This window comes from Petromyzon marinus, unplaced genomic scaffold (genome assembly GCF_048934315.1).
Source record: "Petromyzon marinus isolate PM22_M1 ecotype Great Lakes invasive population unplaced genomic scaffold, UKy_Petmar_22M1.pri1.0 PM_G_Scaffold_15, whole genome shotgun sequence".
Classification (NCBI taxonomy): domain Eukaryota; kingdom Metazoa; phylum Chordata; class Hyperoartia; order Petromyzontiformes; family Petromyzontidae; genus Petromyzon; species Petromyzon marinus.
Window position 1 is genome coordinate 2,426,329 of NW_027422706.1, and position 12,879 is coordinate 2,439,207.

A 12,879-nucleotide genomic window follows, 5' to 3' on the forward strand; every position below is an offset into this window, starting at 1 on the left:
GGGGGGGGGTGGGCGGGAACGGCATGGAAACCACCACGAAATCCACGGTGGGGTTTCTGCGGCGCGATCGTGACGGAGTCGCGTGTCGCACGTCGGGAAGGAGGTTGTTGCGTGTACCTCGGGCGGGCGTCCACGAGTGGCTGAGCTCCGTCGGGGACTGGGGGACCACCGAGGACCACGGGTTCCACTCCCGCGGTCCGATCGCGGCTTCAGCCGGCGTTGGTTCTTCGCGGACACGGCTCGCCTTTCGGCGCGAGCGCGCGGCGAGTTGACGGCGAGCCGATGGGCTTAACCTCCATCGCCAACGGCCTCGCAAAATCATTCTCATTATGAGACCTCCTTTGCCAGTAACAAGATATAGGAATAGGTTTTACCCTTTTAACTGGCACAAAAACTGACACCTTTATTCAAGGCATCGTGTTTGCAATAACCACAACACAAGCAGTCAAAATGCAAACAAAAAAGACAACTCTGATAATAATAATATTGGCACTGTCCTTGAATTTGATTGGTCCACACCCGAGACGGCTTTTCTTAGAGCCTAGTCTCCATTGGTGTTGGACCAGAAGACGCCAAAAGGTCCAACACCAGTGGAGACTAAAGGGCTCTAAGAAAAGCTGTCTCGGGTGTGGACCAATCAAATTCAAGGACAGTGCCAATATCATTATCAGAGTTGTCTTTTTTGTTTGTTTGCATTTTGACTGCTTGTGTTGTGGTTATTGCAAACATGATGCCTTGAATAAAGGTGTCAGTTTTTGTGCCAGTGGTGACTTTACCGAAAGAGCTAAGAATATGTAATGGGGGGGTTGCGAGGCCATACTTCACCGTGCCGGTCGGCGCGGGTTGCTGAAGGGGACCGATCCGGACATCGCTTGCCATTTAAGTTAACCGCGGCCGGCAATGAAGGTCGGGTCAGCGGGTTCAGAGGACGGCGCGCTAACCGTTCTTCTGATGATGATGATGCGTCGTCGATTTCCCGAGAAAGCCTCGCCCGAGTCTCGGGACGCGCGCTTCAGGAGGGTGCTTGCGTGAGGACGCGTTGCGTTGCTGTGAACCGTTGTTCATTTTAAATTTCGACTTGAAGCTTTCGTGACTGCAAGGATTCATCTTCTTTGGTTCTTTCGGTAAAGTCACCACCACGTAGAATGAGAATAAAATAATAAAATAACACAATAAAATTATCACGACGTTTCGGCCACAACGCAAGCGGCCTTCTTCAGGTGAAAGGAACAAACCTGCCGGGACGACAGAGCTTCAATGTAGCTCTGAACAGAGAAGAGGCTCCGTCGTCCCGACAGGTTTGTTCCTTTCACCTGAAGAAGGCCGCTTGCGTTGTGGCCGAAACGTCGCGAGAATTTCATCGTGTTATTTTATTATTTTATTTTCATTCTACGTGGTGGTGACTTTACCGAAAGAACCAGAGAAGGTTGTTCATTTCCCCCGCTGCCGTGTGACCGCTGCCGTGTGAGCGTGCGTAGCGTGCTGTACTATGGCGAGTTGAATAAACGTTGGTGATGTTTTTCATACCGACCGTGTGTCTGCAGTAACTCGACGTAGCGTCTCGTTTCAGAGACTGAGCCTCAAGCGAGCGCTGAGCTCCGTCACCGCCTCTTCCCTGTTCACGCTCCTGAATTTAATTTTTTATTTAAAGCTTTCGTGACTGCAGGGATTCATATTCTTGGTTCTTTCGGTAAAGTCACCAGCACGTAGAAGGGAAACAATAAAATAATAAAAATATAAAACAATACAATTATAAAACAACACAAGAAGCAATCATCATCAGGTGTGAAAAACCACGGCAAGAAAATTTGAAAAAAGTGGCGTTTTTTTTTTCAAATGGTTCTTGCTGTGGTTTTCACACCTGATGATGATTGCTTGTGTTGCTGTCGAAACGTCGTGATTTAATTTTTATAATTTTATTGTTTCCCTTCTACGCGGTGACTTTACCGAAAGAACCAAGAATATGAGGTCCTGAATTGGTCTGTGGAAATTCCACATTGCTACTAAAGCACCGTCACCGGTCGCTCCATGCACGACAACCGCTCCCCCTCCCTTCCTCAAACACTCCCCACCCCCACGATGCTCTCGTTGAGACGTAAGAAAGAGCTGCAACGCCAACGTGCCCACGCCTGATTTGTGTTTCCGATTTGCCTTCTAAAGAAACGTCTGGCCGTGTCGTCTCGCACGCCCAGAGAGGGCATCTCGCATTCCCCCTGGAGGTGATGAAGAACGCCCGATGATCTAGAGACACAAACCTGCATCAGGATTTGCGTCGTATTCATAGGCAGCGTTTGATTTTCATATTTACCGAGGGGGGGGGGGGTGGTAGTTAGTGGCAGGGGGTTTGTGTAATAATTTAATAAGTACTTGTCGAGTTTGAACAGGAGAATGCGGTGGATTATTTTGCATCGCTCTCTATGCAAGATGCAGCGGAATGGAAGCACAGTTGGGTTCCAGTTTGCTTTGTCCCTCGCGTTCGGAATCGCGGGTCCATTTAATAAAACTTCCACCCCCCCCGCCCCTAACTTGTAAACTACTGAACATACATTGATGAAGGTGTGCAGGTTAGGGGGGGCATTGCCCCCCACCCCACCCCAAAACTCCGCCCGTGGGTGTAGTCCATTGTTGTTGAGGGGTCACGTGAGGAGAGTTGCTTGGTCCACCGGTGACGATGACGGTGATGGTGATGATGACGGTGACGACGGTGATGATGGTGATGATGGTGACGGTGATGATGGTGATGGTAATGATGATGGTGATGATGACGGTGATGATGATGGTGATGATGACGGTGATGATGATGGTGATGATGATGATTACGGTGATGATGATGGTGACGGTGGTGATGACAGTGATGGTGATGATGACGGTGATGGTGATGACGGTGATGACGGTGATGATGATGACGGTGATGGTGATGATGATGGTGATGAGGTTGATGGTGATGGTGATGATGACGGTGATGATGGTGACGACGGTGATGATGACGGTGATGGTGGTGATGGTGATGATGGTAATGATGATGACGGTGATGATGGTAATGATGATGTTGACGGTGATGGTGATGATGGTAATGATGATGTTGACGGTGATGGTGATGATGGTAATGATGACGGTGATGATGGTGACGGTGACAGTGACGATGACGGTGGTGATGATGGTGATGATGGTGACGGTGATGATGACGGTGATGGTGATGATGATAACGGTGATGATGGTAATGATGATGTTGACGGTGATGGTGATGATGATGACGATGATGGTGATGATGGTAATGATGACGGTGATGATGGTGAATGACGGTAAGGGTCAAAGATCGGGCAAAAGTCGGCTCGTTGCTTTTGACCTTTAACCTTGCCGAGGTCTTAGGGAAGGGGGAGGGTCCTTGTAAAGAGGGGCGTGGTTGGGGCGGGGGAGTCTACCGGAGCTCCACCCCTCGCCCACGTGACGTGTTGAGAGCGGAGTGGGGGAGAGAGAGAGGGGGTTGGGTGAATGGGGTGAGGGGCGTGGCCGTGGGTGGGTGGGTGGGGGTAGTTTCGTGGGTGGGGGTTGCGTGAGGAGGGGGTGGGGGGTGAATCCACCGGAGCTCCGCCCCTCACCCACGTGACGTGTTGAGAGCGTAGGGGTGGGAGAGAGAGTGGGTTGGGTGAATGGGGTGAGGGGCGTGGGCGTGGGTGGGGGTAGTTTCGTGGGTGGGGGTTGCGTGTGGGGGGGGGTGAATCCACCGGAGCTCCGCCCCTCGCCCACGTGATGCGTGACGTCAGGGCGCGAGAGAACCGAGGAGAAGACAAGATGGCGGCTATGGCGGTGTCTCGCTCTGCGCTGCTGCTGCCGCTGCTGCTGCCGCTGCTGCTGCTGCAAGTGACTGCGATCGCTATGAGCGGTGAGTCGGCGGCTGTCTCGCTGGTCGTGCCGTCTTATTGGCGAGGCTTTGTGTGTGTGTTTGTTTGGGTAAGTTTGTTCTGTTTTCCCAAGTGCACCTAGCCTGGCACGAGCGGCGTTGATAACGGTGGTGGGCGGGGGCGGTGCGGGCGGTGCGGATCTGTGAGGGGGTGTTCGATGTCTCAAAGTGAACCTAGCCTGGCACACGAGGCTGGTGCGGTAACGGGGAGCGGTGGCGCAGTGGTTAGCGACTGGGTTGAACGTCGCCACTGGGGGGGGGTGGGAGGGAGGGAGACAAAGGCGGCCGGGCGTGGTGCTGTGTCACATGTTGTAGCAGCTGCTGCTGCTGCTGACTCGCTAGCAGCACTTGCCCCTACAGCCTGTTGAAGGCTACACGGGGGAGCTTTGTCTTTCCTGGACACAGTCTCCCTCGCGTGTCAGACCTTCATCATAGGTGACACTTCATAGGTGACACTTCATAGGTGACACTTCATAGGTGACACGTCATAGGTGACACTTCATAGGTGACACTTCATAGGTGACACTTCATAGGTTATACTTCATAGGTGACACTTCATAGGTGACACTTCATAGGTTATACTTCATAGGTGACACTTCATAGGTGATACTCATAGGTGACACTTCATAGGTGACACGTCATAGGTGACACTTTATAGGTGACACTTCATAGGTGACACTTCATAGGTGACACTCATAGGTGACGCTTCATAGGTGACACTTCATAGGTGACACTTCATAGGTGACACTTCATAGGTGACACTTCATAGGTGATACCACAGGTGATACTTCATAGGTGATACTTCATAGGTGACACTTCATAGGTGATACTTCATAGGTGACACTTCATAGGTGATACTTCATAGGTGACACTTCATAGGTGATACTTCATAGGTGATACTTCATAGGTGATACTTCATAGGTGACACTTCATAGTTGACACTTCATAGGTGACACTTCATAGGTGATACTTCATAGGTGATACTTCATAGGTGACACTTCATAGGTGACACTTCATAGGTGATACTTCATAGGTGATACTTCATAGGTGACACTTCATAGGTGACACTTCATAGGTGATACATCATAGGTGATACTTCATAGGTGACACTTCATAGGTGACACTTCATAGGTGACACTTCATAGGTGATACTCATAGGTGACACGTCATAGGTGACACGTCATAGGTGACACTTCATAGGTGACACTTCATAGGTGACACTTCATAGGTGACACTTCATAGGTGATACTCATAGGTGACACGTCATAGGTGACACGTCATAGGTGACACTTCATAGGTGACACTTCATAGGTGACACTTCATAGGTGACACTTCATAGGTGACACTTCATAGGTTATACTTCATAGGTGACACTTCATAGGTGATACTCATAGGTGACACTTCATAGGTGACACGTCATAGGTGACACTTCATAGGTGACACTTCATAGGTGATACTTCATAGGTGATACTTCATAGGTGACACTTCATAGGTGATACTTCATAGGTGACACTTCATAGGTGATACTCATAGGTGACACGTCATAGGTGACACTTCATAGGTGACACTTCATAGGTGACACTTCATAGGTTATACTTCATAGGTGACACTTCATAGGTGACACTTCATAGGTTATACTTCATAGGTGACACTTCATAGGTGATACTCATAGGTGACACTTCATAGGTGACACGTCATAGGTGACACTTTATAGGTGACACTTCATAGGTGACACTTCATAGGTGACACTCATAGGTGACGCTTCATAGGTGACACTTCATAGGTGACACTTCATAGGTGACACTTCATAGGTGACACTTCATAGGTGATACCACAGGTGATACTTCATAGGTGATACTTCATAGGTGACACTTCATAGGTGATACTTCATAGGTGACACTTCATAGGTGATACTTCATAGGTGACACTTCATAGGTGATACTTCATAGGTGACACTTCATAGGTGATACTTCATAGGTGATACTTCATAGGTGATACTTCATAGGTGACACTTCATAGGTGATACTTCATAGGTGATACTTCATAGGTGACACTTCATAGGTGACACTTCATAGGTGATACTTCATAGGTGATACTTCATAGGTGATACTTCATAGGTGATACTTCATAGGTGACAATTCATAGGTGATACATCATAGGTGATACTTCATAGGTGACACTTCATAGGTGACACTTCATAGGTGACACTTCATAGGTGACACTTCATAGGTGATACTCATAGGTGACACGTCATAGGTGACACTTCATAGGTGACACTTCATAGGTGACACTTCATAGGTGACACTTCATAGGTGACACTTCATAGGTTATACTTCATAGGTGACACTTCATAGGTGATACTCATAGGTGACACGTCATAGGTGACACGTCATAGGTGACACTTCATAGGTGACACTTCATAGGTGACACTTCATAGGTTATACTTCATAGGTGACACTTCATAGGTGACACTTCATAGGTTATACTTCATAGGTGACAATTCATAGGTGATACTCATAGGTGACACTTCATAGGTGACACGTCATAGGTGACACTTCATAGGTGACACTTCATAGGTGATACTTCATAGGTGATACTTCATAGGTGACACTTCATAGGTGACACTTCATAGGTGATACTTCATAGGTGATCCTTCATAGGTGACACTTCATAGGTGACACTTCATAGGTGATACATCATAGGTGATACTTCATAGGTGACACTTCATAGGTGACACTTCATAGGTGACACTTCATAGGTGATACTCATAGGTGACACGTCATAGGTGACACGTCATAGGTGACACTTCATAGGTGACACTTCATAGGTGACACTTCATAGGTGACACTTCATAGGTGACACTTCATAGGTTATACTTCATAGGTGACACTTCATAGGTGATACTCATAGGTGACACGTCATAGGTGACACGTCATAGGTGACACTTCATAGGTGACACTTCATAGGTGACACTTCATAGGTTATACTTCATAGCTGACACTTCATAGGTGACACTTCATAGGTTATACTTCATAGGTGACACTTCATAGGTGATACTCATAGGTGACACTTCATAGGTGACACGTCATAGGTGACACTTTATAGGTGACACTTCATAGGTGACACTTCATAGGTTATACTTCATAGGTGACACTTCATAGGTGACACTTCATAGTTGATACTTCATAGGTGATACTTCATAGGTGACACTTCATAGGTGACACTTCATAGGTGATACTTCATAGGTGATACTTCATAGGTGACACTTCATAGGTGACACTTCATAGGTGACACTCATAGGTGACGCTTCATAGGTGACACTTCATAGGTGACACTTCATAGGTGATACCACAGGTGATACCACAGGTGATACTTCATAGGTGATACTTCATAGGTGACACTTCATAGGTGATACTTCATAGGTGACACTTCATAGGTGATACTTCATAGGTGACACTTCATAGGTGATACTTCATAGGTGACACTTCATAGGTGATACTTCATAGGTGATACTTCATAGGTGATACTTCATAGTTGACACTTCATAGGTGATACTTCATAGGTGATACTTCATAGGTGACACTTCATAGGTGACACTTCATAGGTGATACTTCATAGGTGATACTTCATAGGTGACACTTCATAGGTGACACTTCATAGGTGATACTTCATAGGTGATACTTCATAGGTGACACTTCATAGGTGACACTTCATAGGTGATACTTCATAGGTGACACTTGATAGGTGACACTTCATAGGTGACACTCATAGGTGACGCTTCATAGGTGATACTCATAGGTGACACTTCATAGGTGACACTTCATAGGTGACACTTCATAGGTGACACTCATAGGTGACACTTCATAGGTGACGCTTCATAGGTGACATTTCATAGGTGACACTTCATAGGTGACACTTCATAGGTGACGCTTCATAGGTGATACTCATAGGTGACACTTCATAGGTGACGCTTCATAGGTGACACTTCATAGGTGACACTTCATAGGTGACACTTCATAGGTGACACTTCATAGGTGACACTTCATAGGTGATACTTCAATGTGTGATGTCCACTTCCGCGGGTTCCGTTCCCAGTGAACCACAGAGAGTCACTTGAAGAAGCAGGCAGCTCAGAGGCAGCTCTGTGATGTCCACTTCCGCGGGTTCCGTTCCCAGTGAACCACAGAGAGTCACTTGAAGAAGCAGGCAGCTCAGAGGCAGCTCTGTGTTGTTCATGGCCACCGCGAGGAGGGAGCTTTCGCAACGAGAGTCTAGTCACCACCACCACAACAACAATCTGCTTTTAACGTTTAGTTTTTTTGTCCTTCCCCCGCACTTCCGATTCGCACGGTTGGCTACGTTACGGTTGTGCGAAAGAAGTTCAGCGTGCATATAGACGTACCCCTCCGCCCAGGAGTGGGTCACCTTAGCTGATTTTGTTTCAAGCGGGTGAAAACGCAAGAGGCCACGATAAAATCTTATCGGTCCCCGTGTAATTCTCTGGGTATGGGTCTCTGTGTGAGTCTGCGGGTATCTGTGTGAGTCTACGGGTCTCTGTGTGAGTCTATGGGTCTCTGTGTGAGTCTACGGGCATCTGTGTGAGTCTACGGGTATCTGTGTGAGTCTACGTGTCTCTGTTTGAGTCTACGGGTCTCTGTGTGAGTCTACGGTTCTCTGTATGAATCTACGGGTATCTGTGTAAAGTCTATGGCTCTCTGTGAGTCTTTGGGTCTCCGTGTGAGTCTATGGGTCTCTGTGTGAGTCTACGGGCATCTGTGTGAGTCTACGGGTCTCTGTGTGAGTCTACGGGTCTCTGTGTGAGTCTACGGGTATCTGTGTGAGTCTACGGGTCTCTGTGTGAGTCTACGGGTCTCTGTGTGAGTCTACGGGTCTCTGTGTGAGTCTACGGGTCTCTGTGTGAGTCTATGGGTCTATGTGTGAGTCTACGGGTCTCTGTGTGAGTCTACGGGTCTCTGTGTGAGTCTACGGGTATCTGTGTGAGTCTACGGGTGTCTGTGTGAGTCTATGGGTATATGTGTGAGTCTACGGGTATCTGTGTAAAGTCTATGGGTCTCTGTGAGTCTATGGGTCTCCGTGTGAGTCTACAGGTCTCTGTGTAAGTCTACGGGTGTCTGTGTGAGTCTACGGGTGTCTGTGTGAGTCTACGGGTATTTGTGTGAGTCTATGGGTCTCTGTGTGAGTCTATGGGTATATGTGTGAGTCTACGGGTATCTGTGTAAAGTCTATGGGTCTCTGTGAGTCTATGGGTCTCCGTATGAGTCTACAGGTCTCTGTGTGAGTCTACGGGTCTCTGTGTGAGTCTACTTGAAGATATTACTTCACAACCGTGTCACCACCACCACCCCCTTTCCCCCCTCTTTGCAGCCGTCTCGTGGATGGAGAAAGTGCAGGGGGAGACGGTGGTGCTGGGCTGCACCTGGACGGGCGACCCCACGGACACCGAGGTCCTGGACGTGGAGTGGTTCCTGCAGATGCCCACTACGAACATCTACGTGAGGAAGAGAGAGGGATACAGAGACGCACATCGCTACTCAGAGATGCCTGTAGCTTCTACTCAGAGACGCCCGTAGCTCCTACTCAGAGACGCCCGTAGCTCCTACTCAGAGACGCCTGTAGCTCCTACTCAGAGACGCCCGTAGCTCCTACTCAGAGACGCCTGTAGCTCCTGCTCAGAGACGCCCGTAGCTCCTACTCAGAGACGCCCGTAGCTCCTACTCAGAGACGCCCGTAGCTCCTACTCAGAGACGCCTGTAGCTCCTACACAGAGACGCCCATAGCTCCTACTCAGAGACGCCTGTAGCTCCTACTCAGAGACGCCTGTAGCTCCTACTCAGAGACGCCCGTAGCTCCTACTCAGAGACGCCTGTAGCTCCTGCTCAGAGACGCCCGTAGCTCCTACTCAGAGACGCCCGTAGCTCCTACTCAGAGACGCCCGTAGCTCCTACTCAGAGACGCCTGTAGCTCCTACACAGAGACGCCCATAGCTCCTACTCAGAGACGCCTGTAGCTCCTACTCAGAGACGCCTGTAGCTCCTACTCAGAGACGCCCGTAGCTCCTACTCAGAGACGCCCGTAGCTCCTACTCAGAGACGCCCTTAGCTCCTACTCAGAGACGCCTGTAGCTCGTACTCAGAGATGCCTGTAGCTCCTACTCAAAGACGCCTGTAGCTCCTACTCAGAGACGCCCGTAGCTCCTACGCAGAGACTCCCTTGGGCTCCTATTCAGAGACGCCCGTAGCTCCTACTCAGAGACGCCCGTAGCTCCTACTCAGAGACGCCCATCGGACACGCAGAGACGCCTGTAGCTCCTACTCAGAGACTCCCTTGGGCTCCTACTCAGAGACGCCCGTAGCTCCTACATAGAAGTCCGCAGGCTCCTACACAGGCACCAGCAGGCTCCTACACAGGCACCAGCAGGCTCCTACACAGGCACCAGCAGGCTCTTACACAGACACCAGTAGGCTCCTACACAGACACCAGCAGGCTCCTACACAGACACCAGCAGGCTCCTACACAGACACCAGCAGGCTCCTACACACACACCAGCAGGCTCCTACACAGACACCAGCAGGCTCCTACACAGGCACCAACAGGCTCCTACACACGCACCAGCAGGCTCCTACACAGACACCAACAGGCTCCTACACAGGCACCAACAGGCTCCTACACAGGCACCAGCAGGCTCCTACACAGGCACCAGCAGGCTCCTACACACACACACCAGCAGGCTCCTACACAGACACCAGCAGGCTCCTACACAGGCACCAACAGGCTCCTACACAGGCACCAGCAGGCTCCTACACAGGCACCAGCAGGCTCCTACACACACACCAGCAGGCTCCTACACAGGCACCAGCAGGCTCCTACACACACACCAGCAGGCTCCTACACAGACACCAGCAGGCTCCTACACAGGCACCAACAGGCTCCTACACACACACCAGCAGGATCCTACACAGACACCAGCAGGCTCCTACACAGACACCAGCAGGCTCCTACACACACACCAGCAGGCTCCTACACAGGCACCAGCAGGCTCCTACACAGACACCAGCAGGCTCCTACACAGGCGCCCGTAGGATCCTACACAGAAGCCGCCCCCACAGGCTCCTACACAGGCACCAGCAGGCTCCTACACAGAAGCCGCCCCCACAGGCTCCTACACAGAAGCCGCCCCCACAGGCTCCTACACAGAAGCCGCCCCCACAGGCTCCTACACAGAAGCCGCCCTCACAGGCTCGTACAGAATCAGAATTCACCTTCTTGGTTCTTTCGGTAAAGTCACCGCCACATAGACTGGAAATAAAATAATGAAATAAAATAATAATAATAATGCGATTCTCACGACGTTTCGGCCACAACACAAGTGGGCCTTCTTCAGGTGAAGAAACAGGGCTATCAAGAAGACGGAACTTGAATGAACGCTGTCAGGCAAGGACCGCGTCTTTTGAAGCTGTGTGGGCGAAGTTGAATTAGCATGTTACCAGCCTCACCTCCGGAGAGGGAGGTGGGATGGTAACATGCTAATTCAACTCTGCCCACACATATTCTTAGCTCTTTCGGTAAAGTCACGTTGAAGGGCAACAATAAAATAATAAAATATATTAAAATAATAAAATATATAAAACAATAATTTTCTGTTGTTTTATATATATTTTATTATTTTATTGTTTCCCTTCAACGTGACTTTACCGAAAGAGCTAACAATATGAATCACTGCAGTCACGAAAGCTTTAAATCAAAATTCCGCCCACACAGCTTCAACAGACGTGGTCCTTGCTTAACAGCGTTCATTCAAGCTCCGTCTTCTTGATAGCCCTGTTTCTTCACCTGAAGAAGGCCACTTGTGTTGTGGCCGAAATGTCGTGAGAATTGCATTATTACTTGACTTCATTATTTTATTTCCAGTCTACGAAACAGAATCGGAATATGTATATACACTGCAGGAGGAATCCGATGAGCTGTAAAGCTCTTTGTTCACAGATGGGGTGGGTCAGAACGTTCCAACAACAAACGGCTACAAGAACACGTGTCAGGAGTGCAACGTATAGGAAAACAAATCAATTGAACAGTATAAAAATAAATGTAAATTTAAACCTGGTAAAGCCCACTGAACTATTAGGGTCTTATTCTTGGTTCTTTCGGTAAAGTCACCGCCACGTAGAAGGGAAACAATAAAATAATAAAAATATAAAACAATAAAATTCTCACGACGTTTCGACTGCAACACAAGAAGCAATCATCGTCAGGTGTGAAAACCACAGCAAGAACAATTTGAATAAAAATGGCGGGTTTTTTTTAACGTCAGCACCACGGAGAGCGATTTGGAAGTTTGTTCAGATGGACGAGTCCATCTATGTTCGGAAAAGAGGAGGGGGGAGACGAAAATAATGGATGCGGTCTGAAAGTCACCGTAAGCGTGAACAATCAATCAAGACCCGAAATGGTTTAGCAAATCCTTCCAACGATTGCTAAGCCCAGAATCCATCTCCTCGGTTGAAATTGTCTCCGTGTTTGTATATGCGGATAGCCTCATGAACGAATCTCTCTTGGTAACCGTAATCGTGAACAATCAATTAAGACCCCAAATGGTTTATCAAATCCTTCCAACGATTGCTAAGCCCAGAATCCATCTCCTCGGTTGAAATTGTCTCCGTGTTTGTACGTGCGGATAGCCTCATGAACGAAACTCTCTTGGTAACCGTAAGCGTGAACAATCAATTAAGACCCGAAATGGTTTATCAAATCCTTCCAACGATTGCTAAGCCCAGAATCCATCTTCTCGGTTGAAATTGTCTCCGTGTTTGTATATGCGGATAGCCTCATGAACGAATCTCTCTTGGTAACCGTAAGCGTGAACAATCAATTAAGACCCCAAATGGTTTATCAAATCCTTCCAACGATTGCTAAGCCCAGAATCCATCTCCTCGGTTGAAATTGTCTCCGTGTTTGTACGT

General features: G+C 48.7%; 1 protein-coding gene across 2 annotated transcripts in view; it reads left to right on the top strand.

Moving 5' to 3' along the window:
- Nucleotides 1-3,776: 3,776 nt before the first annotated feature.
- The window catches only part of LOC142910681 (coxsackievirus and adenovirus receptor homolog), a 107,817-nt gene continuing 98,714 nt past the window's right edge, over nucleotides 3,777-12,879 (top strand). For both annotated transcript variants that reach the window (XM_076060062.1, XM_076060063.1), the window contains exons 1-2: nucleotides 3,777-3,883; nucleotides 9,287-9,414. In XM_076060062.1, coding sequence (XP_075916177.1) covers nucleotides 3,793-3,883; nucleotides 9,287-9,414 — 219 coding nt within the window. In that variant the 5' untranslated portion in view covers nucleotides 3,777-3,792. The remainder of the gene's footprint in view (nucleotides 3,884-9,286; nucleotides 9,415-12,879) is intronic.